Source organism: Nomascus leucogenys, chromosome 5 (assembly GCF_006542625.1).
Source record: "Nomascus leucogenys isolate Asia chromosome 5, Asia_NLE_v1, whole genome shotgun sequence".
Lineage (NCBI taxonomy): Eukaryota > Metazoa > Chordata > Mammalia > Primates > Hylobatidae > Nomascus > Nomascus leucogenys.
The window spans coordinates 34,670,652-34,697,790 of record NC_044385.1 but is presented as its reverse complement, the minus strand read 5'-3'; the positions used below and the strand labels follow the sequence as shown (position 1 = coordinate 34,697,790).

The 27,139-nt window shown below is 40.9% G+C and overlaps 1 protein-coding gene and 1 pseudogene across 1 annotated transcript in view; one reads left to right on the top strand and one right to left on the bottom strand.

Moving 5' to 3' along the window:
* Window positions 1–246: 246 nt before the first annotated feature.
* LOC100580393 lies at window positions 247–1,240 on the bottom strand (annotated as a pseudogene).
* A 7,115-nt stretch (window positions 1,241–8,355) lies between these two features.
* The window catches only part of USP24 (ubiquitin specific peptidase 24), a 148,356-nt gene continuing 129,572 nt past the window's right edge, over window positions 8,356–27,139 (top strand). The window contains exon 1 of the mRNA XM_030812898.1: window positions 8,356–9,083. Within this exon, the coding sequence (XP_030668758.1) occupies window positions 8,760–9,083 (324 nt within the window). The 5' untranslated portion in view covers window positions 8,356–8,759. The remainder of the gene's footprint in view (window positions 9,084–27,139) is intronic.

Here is a 27,139-nt window from a genome sequence, read left to right as displayed (position 1 = left end):
AGTGAGAATTTCTGAAACAAGCTGAATACGACTAAAAAGCAAAACACTGTCCATGTAACAACAGAAGCAGCAGCTTCACAACTTTTGCCCAGTTCTCACCTGCTGTCCTATAAAAACCTCTCATCTGATAAGTTTTAGTGAAAATCTCTAGCAACCATAACAGACTTTTCTCAACCCAGCTCTAGATACTAAGTATCGGAAACAAGGCTTGTGAAGTGAATGTGTCCACAGGAAAATGCAGTGTTTCTACTGGAGGTAAGCGTCAAGTTTCCTCTTGATGTTGTCAAAGGAATCTGCTCCCATATAATCAGTCTAGCCCTGTTCCCACCGCTCCTTCTGTTCTTCTGAGGATACAAAGGCTGTGCCATAGCTGGGATCTCCCCAAGGGACAGATGTGATACGGCTCCTGAGACATCTTCCACATTTACATATGAGCAGGTGTCTTTGACAAGGCCAAATTGTTCAAGCAGAGGTAAAACTTTGGTGGTAAAGATGTTCCACCACAGGATGAGAAACTCTCGATGAGTCACGTTGGGATGGTGGGACTCATTTTTGACACTTTTTGTTTTGGGATCATAAGTATAATTCCATGGTTTGACTCGTCCCAGGAAATGCACGACTTTGGCACTTGCACCAAACACTTTAAATGCTGGGAGGTAGGACTATATAGAGATGTGGCTTAGGCTATAAATAAATGGCAGGTGTTTTCTGATATCTGTTGTTGCCCAGCTGTGAAAAAATGTGTTCCATATGCCTTGTTCCCCACCATCAAAACTACCTTGCTCAGAAGCAAGATGCAACAGCTGATTATATGTTTCAACTGAAGGCTGATAAATTCAGAATTGAAGAAGTCAGGACACCCTAGGTCAGGTGCTGCTGACAATTCTTCTGTCTCAAAAAGATCATCAATATTTGCTGGGATCAGAGTATCTGCATCCATGAATACACATTTTGAATACTATGTAAGTGACCAGCAGTGGAGCTTTGTCAGCCTGACACCCAACTCTGGTCTCTTCATTAAGGTTAGATGAGCAGAATCACCACTGTCCAAGACATCTACCATGATGATTTCATCAAAGACTGTCTCTAAAACTCTTCTCATGGAGTCTGAGACCTGAGGGGTGGCGGGCATGACTAGCCTCCTGGTGGTCTTGTGCTGTTTCAGAGATGAGCCCAGGACTAGCGCACCTTTGGCGTAGGCATCATTTGTGGTCAGTGTCACAAAGACCTGATCTGTCATGGTGCTGCCAGAGGTGCAGGTGGGCCAGGGCAGCCGCAGGTTGGTGGCTCAGAGGAGCCGGCGCCTGGAAGAAGCATGGCCAGTGAGGAGGCATGGCAGGAATTAAGTTGCTTATTATATGTATTCCCAACTGCTTGTTGAAACTAAAGTGAATCCTCCCTTAAATAACATATCAACTAGAACCTCAGGTCATCTCTATGGTTTTTAAAACACAATTTTCCATTTCAAAAAACTATGCTGATAAAAATATAAGAAGTGACTGATAAGAGAAAAATCAGACAATAGAAACAGACCCACAAGAGATCCAGTATGGAAGTTATCAGACACAAACTATAAAACAGTTGTGATTAACATGTTTGAGAAATTAAATGACAAGATAGTTTCAGCACAGATGTGGAAGTCATAAAAAATTAAAGTGAATTTATAGAAATATATACAATAACCAAAATTAAGAACACAATAAGTAGACTTAACAGCAGATTAGGCCAGGCATGGTGGCTCACGTCTGTAATTCCAGAACTTTGGGAGGCCAAGGTGGGCGGATCATGAGGTTAGCAGATCAAGACCATCCTGGCTAACATGGTGAAACTCCGTCTCTACAAAAAATACAAAAAATTAGCCAGGTGTGGTAGCAGGCACCTGTAGCCCCAGCTACTCAGGAGGCTGAGGCAGGAGAATGGCATGAACCCAGGAGGTGGAGGTTGCAGTGAGCCGAGATCATGCCATTGCACTCCAGCCTGGGTGACAGGGCAAGACTCCATCTCAAAAACAAAAACAAAAACAAAAAAATAGAAGATTAGATATAGCTGAGGGAGAATCTGTGAATGAGAAGAGAGGCAGAAGAAAATATTGAGATGATTATGAAGAGACAGAAGAATATAACACTTTAGGAGGCCAAGGCAGGAGGATCACTTGAGCCCAGGAGTTTTGGGACCAGCCTGGACAACATAGTGAGACCCTGTCTCTACAAAAAAATTTTTACAAATTAGCCAGGTAGGTGGCTCATGTCTCTATTCCCAACTACTTGGGAGGCTGAGGTGACAGGATTGTTTGAGCCCAGGAGATTGAGGCTGCAGAGAACTGGGATCACACCACTGCACTCCAGCCTGGGCAACAGTGTGAGACCCTGTCTCAAAAAAAAATTATAAAATAAAGAAACAAAGATAGGAGACAAATGTGATTTGGTGAAAAGGTCTCACATTTATGTAATTAATGTCCCAGAAGGAGAAGAGAGAGACAATGAAACAAAAGCAATAGATGAAGAAATTATGACCAAGAATTTTCCAAGCTAATGAAAGACCTCAAAACACATATTCAACAAACTCTACAAACTCCATTGAGATGAATATAAAAAAAGCCACATCTAGATATATCACACTAAAACTGCTTCAAGGCAAGACAACAGACAAAAATTGTACACTGCATAAGAAAACAAAATTCAACTTTTCATTCCAAAGTGGTTACCTAAGAAGGCTAACTGGTTTTCTCTCCTTACTGGGTTCTCCACCTTCACTTTTCCTCCCTTCTAAACCATTCTCCAAACTGCAGTTAGGTTGATCTTTCTACAATTTAAGTAGCATCACTTCCGTCCTCTGCATAAATGTTTCTGTGACTTCTCATTCCCTCAGAATAAAGTTCAATTTCCTTATCACAGTTTAAGTGGTCCTCTTGGAACTGGTGTCTGTCCACCTTCCTAGCTTCTTTTCTCACTACTGCATGTTGAGTATCTCTCATCTGAAATGCTTGGGACCACAAGTTTTTCAGATTTTGGATATTTTTGGATTTTGGAATATTTGCATATACAGAATGAGATATCTTAGGGATGGGACCCAAGTATAAACACAAAAGTCATTTGTTTTATACAAATCTTATATTTATTTATTTATTTATTTATTTATTAGACAGAGTCTCGCTCTGTTGTCCAGGATGGAGTGCAGTGGTGTGATCTCGGCTCGCTGCAACCTACGCCTCCCAGGTTCAAGGGATTCTCTTGCCTCGGCCTCTCAAGTAGCTGAGACTGCAGGTGCGTGCTACCATGTCGGCTAATTTTTTTTTTTTTTGTATTTTTAGTAGAGATGGGGTTTCACCATGTTAGCCAGGATGGGCTTGATTTCCTGACCTTGTGATCCACCTGTCTTGGCCTCCCAAAATGCTGGGATTACAGGCATGAGCCACTGCGCCCAGCCTTTAAACACACCTTATACACCTAAGCTGAAGATAATTGTATTTATTTATTATTTATTTATCGAGACGGAGTCTCCCTCTGTTGCCCAGGCTGGAGTACAGTGGAGCGATCTCGGCTCACTGCAACCTCCACCTCCCGGGTTCAAGCAGTTCTCCTGCCTCAGCTCACGTGTAGCTGAGCTCACAAGTGTGTGCCACCACGCCCAGCTAATATTTTTTTTTTTTCAGATGGAGTTTCACTCTTGTTGCCCAGGCTGGAGTGCAGTTGTGCAATCTTGGCTCACTGCAACTTCCATCTCCTGGGTTCAAGCGATTCTCCTACCTCCGCCTCCTGAGTAGCTGGGATTACAGGCACCCACCACCATGCCTGGCTAATTTTTTGTATTTTTAGCAGAAACAAGATTTCACCATATTGGCAAGGGTGGTCTCGAACTCCTGACTTCAGGTGATCTGCCTGCCTCGGCCTTTCAAAGTGCTGGGATTACAGGCATGAGCTATCACTCCCTGCCTGAAGATAATTTTATATTAGTTCGATGCAAAAGTAATTGCAGTTTTTGCCATTGATTTTAATGGCAAAACCGCAATTACTTTTGCACTGACCTAATACAAATTTTTAATTTTATGCACGAAACAAAGTTTGTATACATTGAACCATCAGAAAGCAGAGGTGTCACCATGTGAGCTACTGATGTGGACAATCTGTGATTGTCTGGCATCACCATCATTCCTGTCTCTGAATATATATGCTACCAATAAGCAATTTTTTTCTTATACCATTCACACTTAAGTACTTAACAGTAAAAAATATGGCATACCCTTAATACAGTGAAAAAATAATGCGTTCAGGGTACCTAAACAGGGCAGTATCATCCCCAGAATACCTATATTAGCTGTTAAACAACAACAATAACAAACAATGGCAGGTTTTCAGTTTCCACCCATGTTTTGTCTGCAATCCAGAAGTCAAGTACAGAGTTTTCCACTTGTGGCATCACATCAGCACTCAAATTTTCAAATTTTGGGGGCTGGGCTTGGTGGCTCACACCTGTAATCTCAGCATTTTGGGAGGCCAAGGGAGGCAGATCACTTGAGGTCAGGAGCTTGAGATTAGCCTGGCCAACATGGTGAAACCTCGCCTCTACTAAAAATACAAAAAATTAGCCGGACATGGGCCTGTAATCTCAGCTACTCGGGAGGCTAAGACAGGAGAATCGCTTGAAGCTGCAGCAGAGGTTGCAGTGAGCTGAGATGGCGCCACTGCACTCCAGCCTGGGTGACAGAGTGAGACTCCGTCTCAAAAAAAAAAAAAAAAAATTCAAATTTTGGGCTGGGTGCAGTGGCTCACATGCCTGTTATCCCAGCACTTTGGGAGGCCGAGGTGAGATCACTTGAGCTCAGGAGTTTGAGACCAGCCTGAGCAACATGGTGAAACCCCATCTCTTAATAAGAAAACAAAAAAGAATAAGAAAATACTTTTTTTTTTTTTTTCCAGATTTTGGAGCATTTCAGATATCAGGTTAGGAATGCTCAGGCCGGATGCAGTGGCTCACGCTTGTAATCCCAGCACTTTGGGAGGCCAAGGCGGGCGGATCACGAGGTCAGGAGATCGAGACCACGGTGAAACCCCGTCTCTACTAAAAATACAAAAAAAAATTAGCCGGGCGTGATGGCGGGCGCCTGTAGTCCCAGCTACTCGGAGAGGCTGAGGCAGGAGAATGGCGTGAACCCGGGAGGTGGAGCTTGCAGTGAGCCGAGATCGCGCCACTGCACTCCAGCCTGGGTGACAGAGCAAGACTCCGTCTCAAAAAAAAAAACAACAAAAAAAACGGAATGCTCAATCCATATCTCTCTAGAATTCTATACTCCACTGGCTTTTAATTCCTCCAAATTGCTTTATTCTCACCCACAACAGGACTTTCGCACATGCTGTTCCTGTTCTTTGGAACTTTCTCCCTTCATTTCATATTCCTTTTCCTGGCTTTCCAACCTTATGTCAGACTATAGTCTGAACGTCATCTTCTCTGGGAGACTTTTCAGTTTTCCTAGACTTGGTAGTTACCCCCACAGAGGGCAAGAATTTGCCCCTTATATCCTGAAATTCCCCCATCAAAGCGCCTGTCATGCTTTATGACTATTATTTGTCTATTTCCCTTTATTATAGACAGTAAGTTCCAAAGGGGTAGAAATTGTGTAATGTTTTTCTCACAATTGTCTCCCTAGTCCTCAGCCTGGCTCAAAGTAGATATTCAATCAATAATTTGAAAACTTACTTATTAACATTAGAAAACCCTCAGTCTTCAAGATAGTTCATCATACCTTACTTCTCGATGTAGCTATTTTTTTCTTTTCCTTTAGAACCTTTCTAGAGAAAGATTTATGGGAATTGAATGTAATTTAAATTTTTAAAAATCCTCTCAACATTTTCTAGATTTTACTGCAATAAAAATAAAAATGTAAATGAAAAGTATGAATATTCATACCATAGGCCCCACCCCTGCTATCCCAATTCCACAGTTTAAAGTACTCACTTGCTTTCTTACATGCAAAAAAGTATGATTATACTACTCGCATCCTCAAATGACACTCTGCCTTTTCAGTCACTCCAGGATCTGGTTCCAAAATGGACTTCCTTGTTTTTTGTGGCCTTTTGTGGCTCCTTTCCAGTTTTTATCACAGACTTTGTTTTTCTCTGCTTCCTTCCCTGCTTCCTCTTCTCAGCTAAGCACAGCTTCCTCTGTCATGTTCTATAAACCTGCCACCGTTGATGAGTCTTTTAATGTGCCATCTGATTCAGTTGGCTCTCTCATGACCTCTTAGGTTCTACCTCAAATTTTAGTGGCAAACAATTTTTTTGTTACTTGTTACTTCCTCTTTTCTTGTAATTCATTTCTTAGTCATTAACTCTTCAAATACAGGGCAGAATTGAATGCCCTCACTTTGCCATCATCAAATTTTTGTCTGTGCCAAGAATAGTACCTGGCACCCAGTAAATAGAATCATTTTTATTCTATTTATTAAATATATTATTTATTGAATAATTATTTACTGAATAAATTTATTCAATTTGTTGAATAAATTCCTCAGCATGTACCTTATGACAGCCTGCTTACATCAATTTAGATCGCTTTGTTCTTCATATGTCACAGATAAACATTTAAAACTTCATTGTGTAACTAGAAGTTGATACTTAATAAAAATTTTATTTCAGTATATACATTGTGACCCAAACCAATTATAGGCATTCCTTCTTGTCATTGTTGTTCGGAAGTGTGAGAAGGTTTCCTTTTGTTACTTTTAATTCAAAAATTAAGAGACTTTATTTGCTTTGGATATGAAGCCTAGGCTTTATAATGTCGCCTTTAATGGAAACAACAAATACAGTAACTTCATTTAAAAGTAAACAATAGTGACAAATTCACCCTGTAAATCAAATTGCTGGTATTTATAAACATAGGTGGCAAGTTACTAGGTACGAAGGGTTCGTGGTCCAGGGGAAAATATGCCCAGCAGAGTGCAGAGACAATGTCTGGGTACTGGCACTAATTTAATATTTGGTGTATGTGGAGATCTTCGTGAGTGCTGGGCTCGCAACAGCAGGGGTTTGATGGGATGAAAAAGTAAGGTTAGCTGGATTTCAGGTTCAGGAAGAAACCAGGATGAGGACATTAGAAGATGAACTCAGCAAGTAGGTAGGAATAGGCATAGGAGATGAACTCAGCAAGAATGAAGGAATAGATATCCGAATCTTGGGAAAGGGTGGGAAAATAACGTAGAGAACTATGAATTGAAGGAAATTGAAGAGGAAAAACAGCAAGGACTTAGGCCCAGGACGGCTTTGAATGCGGCTCAGCACAAATTGGTAAACTTCTTAAAACATGATGAGATTTTTAAAAAATTTCATCAGCTATCATTAGCGTTAGTATATTTTATGTGTGGTCCAAGGCAATTTTTCTCCTTCCAATGTAGCCCAGGGAAGCCAAAAGATTGGACACCCTTGGCTTAGATGGTGGAGTCAAGGGAACTAAAGATATGACCCCAGAGTGCCAATGCCAAAGGTGAGAAGAGAAAGCAAAGAAAGCAGGCCTTTAAAGGGGTAGAGGAATCCTCAAAGGTGGAAAGAAACAGGGGTAGGATGCTGCCCAAGAGGCAGGGACAAAGAATCGGAGCCAAAGACTGCGGTAAAAATGTGGGAAGGTGATGTCCACGATGTTCGAACGAGTCTGTGGCCGAAGGAAGTAACAGAGTCTAGGTTTCTGGAGGTTTTCATACAGAGAACTGGGATTTAGATTTCGGGCTGGAAAAATATATTTTGGACTCTCAGGGGCTTTCACGGTAAGAGTTCGGTCGAGTTCAGTCGGCTTGGCGGAGACAGATGGTCAGTCAATGTTGGAAGGAAAATTCGGACGGCTGGGAATTAATTTCAACGGGTTTAGGGTGATTTCGGCAAGGGCTGGCGGGTGTTAGTGAGGGTGAATTTCAGCTCGGGTGGTCCACGCGTCTGGTTTGGGCAAGAATTTCTGTGGGCAGCGAGGCGTATTCAGGCAGCGTTGCGGGTGAAAATGCGTGGGATGAGGATGGATTTCCTTCAGCACTGCGGTGCATTTCAGGCCGGGGTGAAGGTGCCTCACAGCTGCGGCGCAGGGAATTCCCTCTAGGATGGGGAGGCGGGTCGGGCGGCGCCGGCCAGAGAGGGGAAGTCCATCGGGGGCTCGGAGAGGCTCGGGGGACTCGGAGGGAGAGAAGCCGCGTCGCGGCTGCGAAGGCTCGGCCGGCCAAGGGATTTCGGCGACGTTCAGCGCTGCGAGCTGCGCGGCGCTGCGGCCCCTCCCGTCCCGGGGGAACCTGTTGCCGGCGAAACGGGCGGGCGGTGGCGACGATGGAGGAACCGCCCTCGTCTCTGCCTGGCTGCGCGGCAGCCCTTTCACCTTAGACACGCTCCGCGGCGCGGCCCCTCCCTGCGCTCCTTCATTTAAAACAAACAGAATACGCCGCCGCCACCCCTAGCCTGCCAACGGCGAGCACCGTCGCCTCCCGTGCCGCTTCCGGGAGCGGAGGCGCGGCCCCGCGGCCCGGGGAGGAGGAGGCGGAGGGGGAGGAGGCCAACATGGCGGCGCGCAGGGCTGGGCCGGGCCGCCGCCGCGCCTGAGCGCCCCACTGCCCTAGCTCGGCTCGCAGGACCCAAGCCCACACCCAGACTGGCTAGGCGGCTGCGGAGCACGAACGCAGGGGCCAACCTGGGCGCGGAGGCGGCGCGGAGGGTGCGCTGCGCGGCCCGCCAGGCCCGGGACCCGTAGCTTCGCCGTGCGCTGGCCGGGGCGGCCCGGAGGCCCAAGCCATGGAATCGGAGGAGGAGCAGCACATGACCACGCTGCTGTGCATGGGCTTCTCAGAACCCGCCACCATCCGCAAGGCCCTGCGCCTGGCCAAGAACGACATCAACGAGGCCGTGGCGCTACTCACCAACGAGCGGCCGGGCCTCGACTACGGCGGCTACGAGCCCATGGACAGCGGCGGTGGCCCCAGCCCCGGGCCCGGCGGGGGCCCGCGGGGCGACGGCGGAGGTGACGGCGGCGGCGGCGGCCCCTCCCGCGGCGGGAGCACCGGAGGCGGGGGCGGCTTCGACCCCCCGCCCGCCTACCACGAGGTGGTGGACGCGGAGGTGAAGAGGGGCAACCCCAGACCTCTGTGGGAAGCCACTGGGCTGGAGTTCCTGGGAGGGGACACACCCCGCGGGGCTTGGTGTGGGGAGAGGGCATTCGACAGGGGCTTTAGTGGGGGCGGGGTAGAGAGAGAGAGAAGCCCCAGGCTCCAGTTGGGAACCGAAGTCACTTGATTGGGGGTAAGTGGGGAGAGGGACCCTTAGGAGAGGCGTGTGAAAGGGAATTAGGGATGCGGAGCAGAGCTGTGGGTTGGGGTGAGAAGGGGTCCCTTAGGCCTCCGGCTATGCACGCCGACGATGGGGAGGAGGCTCCAGGGCTATCATCCGAGATGGGAAGACAGACACTTCAGCATATAGTGGGAAGGATGCGTGCCGTAGGAGATCGGAAATGGGGTACTAGTGCACTAGGCTAGGTCGGAGATTTTGTGGCACGAGTTTTTAGTGAAGGATTGGCGGAGGCACCAGGCTCAGAGTCAGAAAAAGCGGTGTGGGCCGGCCAGAGTAGTGGTCTTTGACAGGATCACAGGAAAACTGTTGGGGTTAGGAATGAAGTTGGGGTTTTAGCCAAGGGTGGGAAAGAGGGGGCATTGAGTAGGATTTAAAATGAAGAGGGAAGGGGCCGCGGCCAGGAATGAGGACTTGAATAAAGTCTGGGTTGTGGGCACTGGACTTGAATAAGATCAGGTATTAGAGCAGTGGGGATTGCAGTGAGAGGGCAGAGGTGGGAGGCCTGGGCAGGGGTGGGAGCTGAGGAGGGTCTAGGCAGGGATGGGGACTGAAATTGGAAGATAGAGCTGGGACCAGGGTAGCTCTGGGTAAAGAGGGAGTACTGGTCATCGATAAGGTCAGAAATGAGAGAAAACTAGACCGGGGAAAGAGATTGTAGTCATACTGAGGGTGCTATGCAGAGGGGCGCGGAACAGGGTGGGAGCGCAGTGGGGGTGGAGGAGGAGTCTTGAGGCTAATGGCTTTGATCAGAGACCTCAAGTCTAGGTGGAGAAGACTATGCCTGTTTAGTTTGGGGTGTGAGCAAGGAACGTGGGGGAAGAAAACGGACTCTCCTACAATAAAGAAAAAAGACCGACCAGAAGCAGCAGTGCTTTTGAATAATTACTTTGCAGAAACATAGTAGCTCATGGCAGGAATTTTGGTCAGATTCGTTGGGTAGTAGTTCATTTCAGGGGCCAGTAGAGCAGCTTGGCCTGACCACAGAAAAGCACAGATCTCAAATTATTGGGACTGCGTTATTAGGTAGAGATACGAATTTGGTTCGTTCTTAATGAAGAATTAAGCTTAGTGAAGCTAAGCCTTTTGAAACACTTTTTCCTGAGCAGTGTTATATCCTTTTAATTGTATGCTTTTGCGACAGTTCCTCGGGCTGAAGTAGCTTGAACAAGAAGGTGGCACTTAAAAAAAAACAACAGGTTTCTGCACAAGATTTCTTTGGCTTCCACACTTCGACACAGTTGCTAGATTGCCCTCTGTAACCCACTAACTCAGCTGTATCGTTGATTAGTATATGGAAATAAAGATTGTTATTATTCCTAGTTTGGGAATTTTTAAAAATTCCCGTATAATTGAGTAACCATACTTAAGTCACTTTAAGAAGTGAGCTTCTCATTGGCAGTTCCTATCACTCCTCCCTCGTTCCTTCTAGTTTTTGACCCAGTTTTGAAATCAAGAAGAAAGCCGTTGCTTTTTCAGAAGGTGTTTGTATAACTCTGCAAAGCTCAGTGTATCCTCATTATGTGAGAAATTTGATTCTTTTTTTCTTTTGTCATACCTTTTAGTTTCCTGTGATTGGAAAATCAATTTAAATTACAGTGCTTGGTGCATTCATGTTAACATTAGCGCTAACCTTAGCTTACTGCCAGTACATACAAGTACAAAGAATTGGGAGTGGCTTCTTATGTGAATGGCAGGCTAAGGAGATTGGTTTGCGGTAAATTAAAATCCATAAAATCTCCATCTTTTCAAAGCAGTGCATCAAGTCCTCATTTCTCCTAGACCTGTGGATTTGGCCAGGGGGAGGGAGGCTGCACCGTTTACTTTTGAGAGTTCAAGAGGAGCTGGTGACTGAGGCTGCTTTATCCACGAAGTGTATTGGCAGAGGTTGGCAGGCTGAGACTTTGCTGACACACAGGAGCCTTTTGGAAACATTTTTAACGCAGATTGTGCCTCTGTGGTTTCATAATATTAATGCATACCACCTATGGAACTTCTTGGTCATCCTTGGTGTACACAGTGGGAAACTGAGGCTCTTGATCTTGGGAAATAGGGAAAGGTAATAAATATTATCCAGCATCTACAGGGTGTCAGGCCCTGTCTTAGGTTCGTTATACAGTTTATTTAACCCTTGGTGAGAGAGTTAACGTAGGCTTTTTAGGGATACGATTATGTAGTGGGTGGCAGAGGCTGAACTTGAACCCAGGTCTCTTTGACTTCAAAGCCAATGTGCCTTTCACTCTGCTCAACTCATGGTTTTAGGATTAAATTTGTTTGGTAACAGTATGGATAGTAAGGAAAAATAATGAGGGAAAGACAGATTTTAAGGCTACTGTGCAATGATGTGGTGAGCACCAGTCAAGGCATTAGGAATCGAATAATGGGTAGAATATAAGGTGAATCAGATTTTTTAAAGAGAAGCATACTTTAGAAATTAATAATTAGTGCAGCTCCCTTGTTTAACAGATGCAGCCTTTCAGGCCCCAAAGGGGAAGTGGCTTGTCCCCACAGAGTCAGTTAATAGAAGAGGTGGGGCTTGTACTCAGGCCCTTTTGCTCTAAGTCCTGCACTCTTTCGGGCTCTCTTTCAAAGGAAAAAGGAATGGGACACAGTAATGGGTTAAAGGGAAGGAAGAAAAGAGGAAAAAAACTGGGTGAAAATTGTCAGCTATTACATAGTTAATCCTTTTTATTTCTAAAAACTGAAGACCTTATTTTAAATTATATACATTTCTATTTGCTGCATAGGAAATTTCGGTGTCATTGTCTTCTTTAAAAATGGGAAAAACAGAATAAAATCTAACTGATTAGAAAAGAAAGAAATGACTTAAGTTTTTTTATATTTGTAGTTTGGGGATAGCAATGGCTTTCTCTTAATGCCTTCCTGTCCCAGGGGCGGGGAGTAGAGTGGTGAACAGAACAAACATGCTAGTGGGTCTTAGTCCAAGCCTCTCATTTTACAAGAAATGACTGCCCAAGGTCATGTAGCTAGTTAGGTAAATCAGTTTGAGGCCCTGCTGTAATTAGGGTTTGGTTTAAAAATTAATATTTGAACAGTGAAAGCTGTTAACTTCCGGTTCAGTAGAAGCAAGGAGAATGCAGATAAAAAAGACCCAGATACCTAGCAAAACACAGAACTGCCTAGAAAGCCACCTTGTTAATATCCTCCAATTAAGTAAAGATAGTGTTTTGCAGAAGAGATGTGTTTGGTTCTCACTAGTATTGTTGGATGTAAATGTTCTTGGTCTCTGGGTCTGGAAGGGACTTTGAGAAGCTGTCCAGTTTTGATTTTGAATAGCATTACTTCAAAATCATTCCACGGCACATAAGAGTCTGTTCTATTATTAAAGAGAGTGAGCTCTCACAGCTGCTCTAAATAACTTATTCTGATTTTTAACCATCCCCCTGTCGGAATTCTTCACTCTTTACTGCATGGCTAATGTAAACTCCTCTGGCCTGCCAAGTGCCTACCAATTGGTTCTGTTCTCTACACAACGGGAAGAGTTGGGCCTTTGTAATCTCTCCAGGGGATCAGTAGAAATCTGAACCAGGTATCCTGTGCATCTCACAGAACTTAACAATTATGAAATGTACCTTATCCATAAGGAATACCATCATACATTAATACTATAATGAATACCTAATTCATTAAGTTTGTCTTTAGAAAATACTAAAATGGAAGTTTTTGGAAGGAGATTTCATATTAACTGAGGAAATACCTTTCTTAGCTGTCTAGTGCTGTTAATATTCCCAGAAGTGACATTTAATACTGTGATCTGATAAACATTGTCAACTCCTTGTTTTGTTCCTGTTTTAATGTGGATGTTCTTTCTGGAGGTATTATTTTGTCAGAAGTACTTTCAAGATTTCATTGCTTTTTTGTTTTTTAAGTTTAGAGCCCCAAAGTTGGTCCTGCTGTAATATATCTAAGTCACATAAAAATAAAAAGCATATTAATTTGTAGTTCCTTAACTGACCTCATTCCTGTCTTTTTTTCCCCTTTGGTAGTAAGTGGTAATTATAAATGGATTAAAATTGTAATACTGTCAATGTGTATAATTAAGGTTTATGGTAAAATTCATGTTATTCTTTTCCTAAAATACAACAATCCTAGTATGAGTGTGGAGTAAATATCAAATGCGTAGCATTTAGTTAACTATTAGTGATTTGAATACGTGACCTGTGGTTTATGAATTACTGTGATTTAGTAAATTAAAAAAAAAAAGGCCCTTTAAAGGCTTTAGAGTAAAAAAATGAAATAATTTCCCAAATCGGTTGAAAGTAGATGAAATAAAAATAGGGAATTAAAGATGAATCAGCATAGCCTAATTTTTAAATAAGAATTTCTTTCTGATCCAGTATATGTATATATATCTCCTTTGGGAATTAGGTCTGTGAGTTAATCTAATGGTTGGAGTCTCACCTTGTAATTACCTGCCCATTCACTTTTAGAATGAATGTAATTTGGCATGAAGGGAGTACCTTTTGTGTGTGAGTGTGGTTTTAGTGAAATCATAGTAGGTCGTGACAGCTTTATACAGCATAATAATATTGTTAGCTTAAATTTTGAAAACAATTTCAGTGTTAGAAAAGCAAATGTAATGTTTTAGCAATTTGAGGAAAAGGTTTTAACGTTAATAGAAAAATATGTCCATATACTTAAGTATTTTTATACTTACTGCCTATAGTATCATATACCATTTACTTGATCTGAGTGTGAAGGAGGGCGTTTTTTTACTTTTAATAAGAAAATATTAAAAAAGATTTAGTAGAATCTGAAATCTGGAGTTCAGTTTTCCTGGAAATTTTCCTTATATGGAACCACAGAGAGAAATAAGAAGTAAACACATAAGATTGAACCATTTCAGAACACCTTCATACATGCATTAAAGCTCATGTACTCCACTCACTAAGCGCTCTAAGTGCACTAAAGCTCATGCATTTCATTCGTGTTTAAACTTAAAAAAAAATACGGTTCAAACAAGTTTCAATATTAGGTTTCCTATCAAATTAGAATGGTTTTATGGCAGTCTAAACACAAGGTGATGAGCTCTTAGATACAAGCTCATTTGACAATAGTGAGAAGTGACAGTAGCAGCTTAGTGGTCAAGGAGGGAACAGGAAAGCTTTAAAAGCCGACTCAACCAAATCACACTAGCCGATTTGTGTAGGGTGATTTGAAACAGCTTTATGTGTTTCATGGCCCTGAGAGGATAACTGTGTTTTCAATGATGTCACAGTCAAGAAGAGGTTCCAGTGTGGTCTGCTTAAGAAGGGTCAGGAGTGTATAATATATTTTAGAAAGGTTTTCCTTAAAAAAAAAAAAAGTTGGATGGATAAAGAAGTAGGCCTCAGACACCTGGAAAATTCAGATGTGAGGACATTGCAGTCACGATACTAGATTGCAGAGGTATGACTAAGAGAGTTGTGCTTCATTTTCAAAAGAGTAAATGTTTTTTTTCTCCCTTTTTTTCTAGGGAGTTTTACTTCCGTTTTTAAGCTTGTATTTTTCATTTTTTTAATCATAGGAATTTTTATTGTTTAGTGTTATCACATTTTTCAGTCACAGCTGACATAAAAATTTTTGTTAAGCTCATATTGATAATAGGTGATAGTAGGTGACATTATTGGCTTGATTTTTTGGTTTTTTTTTTTTGAGATGGAGTTTTGCTCTTTCGCCCAGGCTGGAGTGCAGTGGCATGATCTTGGCTCACTGCAACGTCCGCCTTCCAGTTTCAAGCGATTCTTCTGCCTCAGCCTCCCAAGTAGCTGGGATTACAGGTGCCTGCCACCACGCTCTGCTAATTTTTGTATTTTTTGTAGAAATGGGGTTTCACCATGTTGGCCAGGCTGGTCTCGAACTCCTGACCTTGTGATGTGCCTGCCTCGGCCTCCCAAAGTGCTGGGATTACAGCTGTGAACCACTGTGCCCAGCGCTGTTTTTTGTTTTGTTTTATTATTTTGAGACAGAGTATAGTTTTGTCACCCAGGCTGGGGTGCAGTGGTGTGATCTCAGCTCACTGCAACCTCCACCTTGGTTCAAGTGATTCTCCTGCCTCAACCTCCCAAGTAGCTAGGATTACAGGCATGCACCAACCACGTCCAGCTAATTTTCGTATTTTTAGTAGAGACAGGGTTTCACCATGTTGGCCAGGCTGGTCTCAAACTTCTGGCCTCAAGTGATCCGCCTACCTTGGCCTCCCAAAATGCTGGGATTACAGGTGTGAGCCTCCGAACCTGGCCAACATTATTGTTTTTGTAGATAATCTCTGTGGTGAGTTTTGGCGAAGCATTTTATAACCATTTTGTTTTTATAGTATGTTTACAGGGTCACTTGTTTGTCCGCTAGTGAGAAACCTGGCTCCCACCATTGGTAGCTTCCATTTTTTATTTCTCTGTGTGTGTTATGTGTGAGAAGTAGAATCCAGTTTTAGAGGTGATTACCTTAAGCTAGTTAATGGAATATATAACCGTAGATTTGATTTGTTTTTATTTTCTCTGAAGAGCTAACACAAGTAAGTTTAAACTTTATTCTTACAATCTTTCCAGAAATTAAAATGCTTCAGCCATGATGCAGCAGTCTGTGGAATCTTTTAAAGGGCTGAGTTGAAGATGTGATTGTTCTCTTAAAAAATAATTAATATTTTAGGTACTCACCAAAGGCTTTCCACTTCTAAAGATAAACACTAACAAGTAGTTGTTCCAGCACACAATTTGCTTTCCTGTAGCATCAAGCCAGTTATTTGTATTGTGAAATTCATTTGACATTATTTATTATACTTTCACTTAAGTTTATATCAAGAATATTTTATAAAACCATTACTTACTAAGCAACATGATACAGTTGTCCCTTGATAGCCATAGGGGGCTGGTTCCGGACACCACCCCGCCGTGCTCAAGTCCCTAGTGTTTCCATCTAACCTACACACATCTTCCCGTATACTTTAAGTCATCTCTAGATTACTCGTAATACCTAATACAATGGAAATGCTGTGTATACAGTTGTTACATCATGTTGTTTCTTGTTTGTATTTTTTATTGTTGTATTCTTATTTTTAATTTTTTCTTCAAATAATTTTGATTTGCAGTTGGTTGAATCTGCCGATATGGAACCCATGGATACAGAGAGCCAGCTGTACTTAACTCCTGTATCAGTAGGTTTCCAAAATTATTTCTGAAATTAAAATCTTTGTAAGAAAGACTTGTTGGTCAGAAATTCAAATCCAAGACTTTTCAGTTTCTGCTTCATGTGCTGTCAAAACCCAGCTTTTCATAAACAGTTCAGCATTTCCTTTTTTTTTTTTTTCCCTTTCCATTTCTCCTATATTGTCAATTTTGGTTGAACATTAATTGCTTTTTGAGAACTATAGTTGGTAATCTATAGTGTGAAGCATTTTGGTAACAATTTTATTATTTTGTTTTGGTTTTTGAGACAGGGTCTCACTCTGTCACCCAGGCTGCAATGCAGTGAGGCGATTTTGGCTGATTGTAGCCTCCGCCTCCTAGGCTTAAGTGATTCTCCCCACCGCAGCCTCTCAAGTAGCTGGGACCACAGGTGTGTGCCACCACACCTGGCCAATTTTTGTATTCTTTTTTGTAGATATGGGGTTTCACCATGTTGCACAGGCTGGTCTCGAACTCCTCAGCTCAGGCGATCTGCCCGCCTCAGCCTCCCCAAGTGCTGAGATTACAGGTGTGAGCCAGCCACCATGCCCGGCCTTGGTAGCAATTTAAGATGTATTTCAGATCCTAGAAAATATGAAGGCACTCTGTGAATAGCAACACTATTATTAATTGTCTGTGTTATTCTAGACTCCTTGCTCTGTTTTTTATGGAATAGCCTATTCTAATCCTAAATATTTTTCATGTCCCTTCACTCTATCCTCACTGTTACTACTATGGTTTTGGCGCTTGCCCCCCCCGCCCACCCTTTTTTTTTTTTTTTAACTGTTTGCCATTCACTGGCACAAGAAATGATCTCTCTACAAGTTTTAATTGTGGAATAATCTTGGTAAAATGGTTTTGTGGTTCCTCATCTCGTATAGGTAAAACCTAAACTCCTTTTCTTTCAAAGTCTCCAGACTTACCTATCTGGTCTTATTTCCTGCCTTCCTGTTCTAAGCTCTTTTGCAGTTTAGCTGCTATTTTCCCATTCTCATTCCTACTCCCTGATATCTCTTCTGCCTAACACTAAGTCATTCTTCAAGGTTAGCTCAATTGCCACTTCTCTATAAGGAACACTTGTCTTACACCACTACATTCTCCCACTACATTTTGCATGTACACCAAGTAAAACATTTCAGTTAAAAAATTTTCTGTTTGCATGTGTGTATTGATAATTCCCATTAGGCATTGAGCAGGACTATTTTTATCTCTGTGTCCTTAGTACTCCTGGCTCACAATAATATTTAATTGGATAAAGAGATGACTCAGTGGTTGGATGCAAAGAAAATCTTAAATGAAATGAAATAAAACGTCTCATGGTATTTGAAAGAGTATTCAGCCCAGGATTTGGGAGACTGTACCTTTCTGTTCAGGGTTCTGTTTCTTGCTATTGCTTGGCAAGTCAGTTTTCCTTTCCGAAACTCCATTTTCTCCTCTATAAAATGGGCATCATCTTAGACTAGATCTAAAATGCTTAATTTTTTCATTCATTGACTCCTTTAAGAAATTAAGAGCTGTGGGGCCTCTCATGTATACATGTAAATATGCATACTTAATTTTGAAAATAAGCTTGTACTAAAATATTAATATTGTTATTTTGGGGTGATGGGGCTATACTCTCCCTATTTTTCTGTGTTTTAGAATTTTTCTTTCATGAGTTTTTAAAAGTACATAAACTGTATTAAAATTAAAAGCAAACCAAACTGTGTTTAAATGAGAGTAGTTAAAAAGATTAAAGTTTTGCATAATTCTTAGGAAAATTTTGCAGACTCTAAAATTATTCAAAAACTTTGCTAATGAGGAAAATGAAATATAAAAAAGATTTAATTTGCTTTTTATCTAATTGAAATATGGAAAAAAGTATACTGCTTCCTAGCACATCATTGGGAACTATTTGTTTTAAATCTAGAATTCACATTTGACTATTATGTTATATAGTTATTTCTAGCTTTAAGAAAACTGGCTCAGAAGATGCAATTCAGCAGGACTTTTCGAATTTGAGTCACAGTTTAAGCTTTAATGGAGCTTCTATTTAGTTGCCTTTCCTGCCCCTTCTGTTCCTTTTCTGCATGCTTCCCTTGTCCTGCCCCCGTATCTCACAGCATTTTGCCTCGCTAATTGTTTTTAGGACATTGTTATATATGACTCCAGTGTGTATTTTGATTGACCTTTAGATTATCTGCCAGCTTTTGAAGACTCTTAAAGTTCTGTGGTGACTATATTTTGAAAACAGCTGTGTTTAGAGCCCCTTTTTTGGCCAAAGGGATGGAATGGAAACACACACTTGGCTGACATGGCCTTCCCTGGTGACTTCTGTTCCTGTGACCTGTAGCAGTATTACTCATTGTGGGGCCATTGGTAGTTGCACTCACAGTCTCATCTGTTACTTAACTTTCTTTCTGTCCTTTGTATACTTTAATGTACTTTCATGTCTGTTTGCACATTTTTAAGAAGGTGGAACTGCTATTTCTATTGTTTTTATTAAGTAGAAAATGAAGAGTTCTCAGAATAAAAACTAGATTTAAATTAAATAATGGTTTAGATCAAATTCAAATGGTAAGAATAGGCATTATACTGAAAATGTCAGCGCAGCAAAACAGCCATGACCCAGTTTAACAAAATAACCATTCAGTAAGTTTTTATTGAGAATTTATTGTGTTCTAGGCACTGAGCTAGATGTTAGAAATGAATACAATGGTGAACAAATCAGACATATTTCTTCTCTGTTATAATTTCAAGGTTGGTTGATTTCGTATGCCCCAAGTCTAATAAATCTTAATACTCTATTTCAGAAACTAGAGAGAGGTCTTGAAGAGTTGTGGGTTAAATATGAAAGCTTAAATCTGTGTATCAAAAGTATTTGTATAGTGCCTCTAGGATTTTTTGTGCTGTAATTTGATCCATAGTGGTATCCATTGCCAAGAAACCAAATGATATTTTTTTCAAGCAGTATTTCTTTAGTGTCATGGAATATACAGAATGTGTATTTATTTCCCTGTTAGATGTTTCATATTAGTAGTTTGATGATTCTCTCAACTAGTATCTTTTAGAGTGATGTTAATTATTTTAATGAAATGACATTATTTTTTATCCTAAAAGCGTAAGTGTATCAGTTTTTCCCAAAAAGAGAAATTGCTTTAGGAACTGGTATTATTTTAGGCTAAAAATCTCTTAATGATTGTTGATAATAAAAAAAAAATTAGAGAAATGTTGGTAATTTTAGAAAGACTTGAGGTGGAAATAGCAGTAACTCTGTAAATAAAAACCTGTCTGGCATCAATAACATGAGGATTGCTTAGTTTATTATAAGTATTTTGCTTTTGTGGTCAGTTTTATATTGGAATGAACTGTGCTAAAACTTGGAAAATGTTAATGATTTTTCTTTTAGTAATACACTTCTCATGATGTCTACTTCATTTTGAAATATTTTGGTGAGTTAGAGTAGCAGCAGATCATCCTATAATTCCCTAGTTAACAGCTAAAATATTTTGTATGCACACATGTACACACATGTATGTAATGTATTTAATTTTGAGAAAATCTCAGGTGGCTATTGAGCAGCCAGACTCTCTGTGTTGAATTATGTTAGCCAAAAATATATGACTTATACTATTAAAACAATTGGTTCATGATATGTGCAGATATACTGACACCTTTAGAGAATAACAAGCAAGTTCTGTTTGCTTTCTAATACTTTGAGCTTTTTATGGTTGAAGTATAGAACATGCCTGTGGTAGAGGAATTTTAAGCATCTATTAAGGAGGATCAAAGATCAGAAATGATGCAGTTACCTTGTATTCTCCCAGTCCATAGCGATTGTGATATGAGAGAGGAATATTAAGACTACTTAGCAAGATATACTTCATAAAACAGCACAATTATCTGTAGAACTGACAATATTTCCTGCATTTCCCTCTCCTTATTCCAGTAAGCAGAACTAGCAGTTGAAACTTTAAGGATTAAAATTGATTATTTGTTTCAGAGCTGGGGCCATGGAGATCTGGTGGTGGTAAGTCTTGTCAGCTTGAGGAGGAGGACCTTGACTCTTGGCTCAGCAGAGTCAGAAAAGGAACCCAGCCTTCTGCCTCTTGAGATGTCTTTTGTTTACTTTACCATAGTGTTCTTCTGACCTGAGGAAGTCTTTGACTGTAGGTTATCTTTAGTATATCCTTCCTCATAAACTTTCTCTATTTGATCATCACGTTTCCTTTGTTAGATATACACTAGTGTCTCCCCTATCTGTGGGGGATGGATTCCGAGAACCCCAGAGGATGCGGAAAACCACAGATAGTACTAAACCCTATATATGTTGTGTTTTCCTATATATACATACCTGTGATAAAGTTTAATGTATAAATTGGGCACAGTAAGAGATTAACAACAGGAACTAATAGAACAATTACAATATACAGTAGTAAAAGTTTTATTAATGTGATCTCTCTCACTTAAAATGTATTACTGTACTCACGCTCAAAAGTGTTGATTCTATAGTTTATCTTGCTTTATCATTAGGTACTTTTTAACTTCAGTTATTCGTAAGTTCATAAAGATGGTAGGAGTTGAGGAAAGGAAGATTGAGCAATTGCTATCACTTGTGAAAGTGCTGTGTCTGTCTCTCAACTAGCATCCTTGTACAAGTGATCCGCTGCCTGAGTCTATCCACAGTTGCACATGGTATTGAATATTTTTAAAATAAGCTTTAAGAGTCGGTATACAGGCCAGGTGTGGTGGCTCACGCCTGTAATCACAGCACTTTGGGAGGCCGAGGCAGGTGGATCACCGGAAGTCAGGAGTTTGAGACCAGCCTGATCAACAGGATGAAACCCCGTCTCTACTGAAAATACAACAATTAGCTGGGTGTGGTAGTGGGCGCCTGTAGTCCCAGCTATTCAGGAGGCTGAGGCAGGAGAATTGCTTGAACCTGGGAGGTGGAGTTTGCAGTGAGCCGAGATCGCATCACTGCACTGCAACTTGGGTGACAGAGTGAGACTCCATCTCAAAAAAAAAAAAAAAAAAAAGAAAAGAAAGTCCGTATACAGATCGCTTGAAACAGTATACCACCTAATTTAATAATTTTCTGTTTCAGATGTGTGTAGTTTAGTTTCTTAAAATAGCGTTTTCGTTCTCTGTGTATCAAACACGGTAATGATGGCAAATATCAACTGGGATGTATTACATACTTGCAGGTTTGAAGTTAAACATTTTGAAATATACCTTGGAATGGTGTAAATATACTGAAAATATAACACTTGCCTTAGGTTATATATTTTAATGAATGCAAAAATAAAGCACAGTGAATATTGATGCACTCTTAGAGGATACTTAAAAAGGAGATCAGTTTTAAAATTTGCTAGATCCTCTTATGCCTCCTTGCCTGTGCATGTGCATTTTCTCCTGCCTGGCATGCCCTTCTCTCTCACCTCTTGTCATAGTGGGCTATTCCATAGCACTGCGTGTGTGGTATCAATTTGATCCTTGCACTTGATCCTTTCACTACAATATAGATTTAACACAGCCTTGCAGTTGGCAGAGATAGGGTAGGAACATCCTCCTTCCTTAAGTCCAGCAAGTCCCAAGAGACTGAATGCTAACATACCACCTGTACTGTTAATCACTCTTGCTAATGGTTTTCTGTTAGAAATTGATGCCTTCCATTATACCTCCTCTCATTCTTTCTTCCCTTCCTCCTAGTTAAATGTCCCTTCTTGAGTTTGAATAGAAACCCTTTCGTACCTCTGTCATAGCATTTATCTCATTGCATTGGCATTGTTCCTTTGTCACCATATTAAATTGAGTCTTTTTTTTTTTTTTTTTTTTTTTTTTGAGACGGAGTCTTGCTCTGTCACCCAGGCTAGAGTGTGGTAGCATGATCTCGGCTCACTGCAATCTCTGCCTCCCGGGTTCAAGCGATTCTCCTGCGTCAGCCTCCCGAGTAGCTGGGATTTCAGGTGCCCGCCACTGCACCCAGCTAATTTTTGTATTTTTAGTAGAGATGGGGTTTCACCATCTTGGCCAGGCTGGTCTCAAACTCCTAACCTCGTGATCCACCTGCTTTGGCCTCCCAAAGTACTGGGATTATAGGCATGAGCCACTGCGCCCGGCCTAAATTGAGTCTTTTGAGAGCAGGGTCTGGTTTTCTGTGTTTCCTGAAAAGTTCAGGGAAACACTTGACACAGGAAATACTAAACTGAATCAAAGAATCTGATCTGGAAAATATTTATTTGCATCACCATTTTGGAACACATTTCCCCCATTCGTGCTTTCAAATAGTCTCTTAAATCTACTTTCGCCTAAAATACCCTACACCATAGCTTGAAAATAGCATAAATTTTTTTGTAGTCTTTTGGCAGATTTCTGTCACAATGTTTACCTTGTATTACAGTTGGTGGGAAGGAACATTTTTTGAGCTATTGCTGGTGTCTTTATAATGTATACAACTTTGGATATAACACATTAAATTTGAACTTTGGTATTCTGTACCACTTCCTTTGCTTTATGTTTTTTCTTTAGCTCACATAGAAAAATACTGCACACAGGAAAGAACATAGTGGATGCTAAAAGAAACAAACCTTTTTAAGCCTTTAGTAGGACTGTTTGCCAGTCTGTTTTTATGTAGTTTTGTTACATCACTTACGTGAGCTCTACTTTAGTAAGGAGAAGATTTGCAGAGAATGTCATTTCTGGAGAGGAAAGAGAGAAAAGAGAAAACATGTCACAGTATAATTAAAGCAGAAAACTGACTTTTAGTGTTGTTTTTGTTTCAAATTGTCACATTTCATTTATTTCTATAATAATGATTAATGATGACACTATTAATCCAAGTGAGTTTATTTTGAAGTAAAGCTATTGAGACACTGTTTATTTTTTCTCCTTTCTCCTCCCAAAATAAAGTATGTGGAGTGGGAGTAGGAGGAGGAAAGCAACAGTAGTATGGTAACTATTTGTTCAACACTAAGCAATCTATTGAATGTCTTTGGCTCTCTTCTGGCTTCTGAGAACTAAGATACAGCTCCTGCTTTTAAGAGGTTTATAACCTATTCCAGTGGTTCTAAAGAGTTGCTAGGGATGGCCAGCATCAGATCAGAGTCACTTGGATTGCTTTTTCAGTATAGCTTATACCTATAAGGACCTCCAACTATCCTAGGAATTTCTGACAGAGTAGGGAATGTTGTGGAAAAGTACTTAGTAAAATATTAGGAAATGGTCTGCTACAAATTTAAACTGGGTATAATTTGATTTGATATTTGATAAGGTTTGGAAACCTCTGTGTCCCCACCCACATCTCATCTTGAATTATACTCCCATAATTCCCATGTCCACGTGTTGTGCGAGGGATCCGGTGGGAGATAATTGAATCATGGGGGCAGTTATCCCCATATTGTTCTTGTGGTAGTGAATAAGTCTCACGAGATCTGATGGTTCTATCAGGAGTTTCCGCTTTTGCATCTTCTTCATTCTCTCTTTGCCTGCTGCCGTCCATATAAGACATGACTTGCTCCTGCTTGCCTTCTGCCATGATTGTGAGGCTTCCCCAGCCACGTGGAACTCTAAGTCCAATTAAACCTCCTTCTTTTGCAAATTGTCCAGTCTCGGGTATGTCTCTATCAGTGGCGTGAAAATGGACTGATACAATACTAGATATATTTTTTCCAAGTTTTTATGTTGAACAATTTATAGTCTACAGAAGTCAAAAGAACAATACAGTGAACACCTGTATACCCTTCACCTTGATTCATTATTTGCAAACATTTTGTCACATTTGCTTTAGCTCCTCTCTCTGTCTCTCTCTCTCACACACACACACACACGCGCACACACTTTTTCTGAACCATTTGAAAAATAAGTTGCAAATGTCAGGACATCTGACTCCTAAATACTTTAGTGTGAATCTCCTAAGAACAAAGACATTCTCCTACAGAACTGCAGTACCATTATCCTACCAAAGGAATTTAACATTAATACGATAATATTGTCTATTATTTAGTTCATATTCAAATTCTCCAATTATACTACAATATCCTCTATAGGCTTTTATAAAAATTGTAATCTAGGATTGAATCAAAAAGTATGCATTGCATCTGTTAATCATTTTTTTTTTTTTTTTGGAGACAGAGTCTTGCTCTGTCACCCAAGCTAAACTGCAGTGGCGCAATCTTGGCTCACTGCAACCTCCACCTCCCAGGTTCAAGTGATTCTCGTGCCTGAGCCTCCCAAGTAGCTGGGATTACAGGTGCCCGCCACCATGCCTGACTAATTTTTGTATATTTAATAGAGACAGGATTTTGCCTGTTGGGCAAGCTGGTCCCAAACTCCTGGCCTCAAGTGATCTGCCCGCTTTGGCCTCTCAAAGTGCCGGGATTACAGGTGTGAGCCACCATGCCCGTCCTGGTTATCATGTTCTTTTAATCCAGATTCTAGAATGTTTTTTTCATCTTTTTATACTGACACTTGTGAAATGTCTAATTCAGATCTCTTATGTTTAAAATATTTTATGATTGAATCATTTTAAATACCCAAGGTTGTTTTATTATTTATTAAGGAAAACCAAACAAAAATATTTACCTTCTTTCATTACATAATTTGTTCCCCATTAGTAAGACTGCGTTTGTTAACAACCTATATTTTGACCTATAGTAGAATTTTAGCATTTTTAGAGGCAGAAGAGATCTTGGATCTGTAGATAAATATTTTCATTTTATAGATGAAACTGAGGTATGCAGATATCAAGTCTTAACCAACCAGGGGTGATTTGCCATCCCACCCTGGAGACATTAGGCATGTATGGAGATGTTTTAGTGTTGTCACAACTAGAGAGGTGCTACTGGCCAGGGATGCTGATAAACATCTTACAGTGCACAGAACAGAATTGTCTAGCCCAAATTGTCAGTAGAACCAAGGTTAAGAAACCCTGTCTAAAATCACACAGCTCATGGTGGGACTTAAAACCATGTTACTTGACTTTCAATTCTGTGTTCTTTCTACACACAAAAAGGGAAATGCCCTGTTCTCTTTCCCTTTCATTCTCTCCGCCTTCATCCTCCATTTCCATTAAGACAAATTAGAACATACTGCTTGAGAGAACATGGAGTATCTTTCTAAAATGAGAAATATAGGCTGGGGATGGTGGCACACACCTGTAATCCCAGCACGTTGGAAGGCCAAGGTAGGAGGATTGCTTGAAGTGAGGTATTTGAGACCAGCCTGGGCAACATAGTGAGATCCTGTCTTTAAAAAAAAAAATTTATTTTTAATATTTTTTTAAAAAAGAAAAGAAAAATAAATATGCTTTCAGTGGGGTTTTATTCCTGTAAGTAAAAATTTGTGCAGAATGACTTTTTAAGAGCAGTTTAGATAACCATAATTGCTCTTCACTTTTCATTATATGAGGTTTGAGTTAAGAAACACTTTCTCATACATTATGTCATTTGGCACTCATAGAAACCCTTTGTAGTTATAATGAACAAGGCAAATAGCATTTGCTTTTCACAAGTGAGAAAATAAAAGTTCCCAGAAAATAACATCCCATCTAATTGTGGTCAGGTAAGTTATTAGTCAAAGTTACGTGGAGATAGATTTCAGTTGAACAGGCAAAACAGGAACAGGTAATCTCAAAATGTCCTAAGCACCTGGTCACTAAATATATTTAGGCAGAGGTTCTGGGATATTGTTGGGGATATTGTACAAGTGACTTAGGTATCGAATAGACATTGGAGATACAATGGAGAAGTAGATAGAGCTCCATTGAGTAACACACTCTTATTGGAGAGCCAAACTTTAAGTAGGTGAAGTTTACTACAGCTCAGTATTTGATGTTATGAAGGTAGTGCTTTAAATGTGCCATGCTTTCTCTTTCGTGCCTGAACACACAATTCTCTGTGCTCAGGATCTGTTTCCTTTCTTTCATTTCATAAGCATGTATTAGGTCTTAACATTCACTCATTCATTCACCAAATATTTGTTGAGCACCCACTCTGTCTTAGGGACTGTTACAGATGATGGAACAAACAAAACAATTCTGCCCTGTTGGAGCTTATATCCTAACGAAGGGAGACAGACAACAAACAAGATAAGTGAAATGTAGAATGTCAGATGATGATAAGTACTATGGAAAAAAAGTAGCACAAGAGAGAGATCATGCTGGACAGCAGTGGGTAGGGGGTATGACAAGGGCTGATTTTTTGAGTAGATTATTCAAGGAAGCCCTCACAGAGCGGGTCATATTTGAGCAAAGACCTGAAGAAGGTGAAGCCAGCTGTAGTTATGTGAGGATACAGCATTCTAAGCTAGGGGTGGGCAAACGTTTTCTGTAAAGGGCCTAAAGTAAATACTTAGTCTCTGTTGTAGCTATTCAACTTAGCTATTGTAATATGAAAGCAACTATATACTATATGTAAGGAAATAAGCAGGTCTTTGTTTCAATAAAATACAGAAACAGGCAGTGGGCTCTACTTTGCCAACTCCTGCTTTAAGTGGAAGGAAGACCTAATGCAAAAACACCGGGTAGCAGCAGGGCTGGCATGTTGGAGGAGCAGCAGGGAGGCCAGTATGGCTGGAACTCAACGGGCAGAGGTCAGCTCCTGATTAGGGCCTTGCAGGCAACTGTCACGATAACTTTTTGTCAGAATAGGAAGGAAGGCATCGAAGGTTTTCAACAGGGAGATACCATGA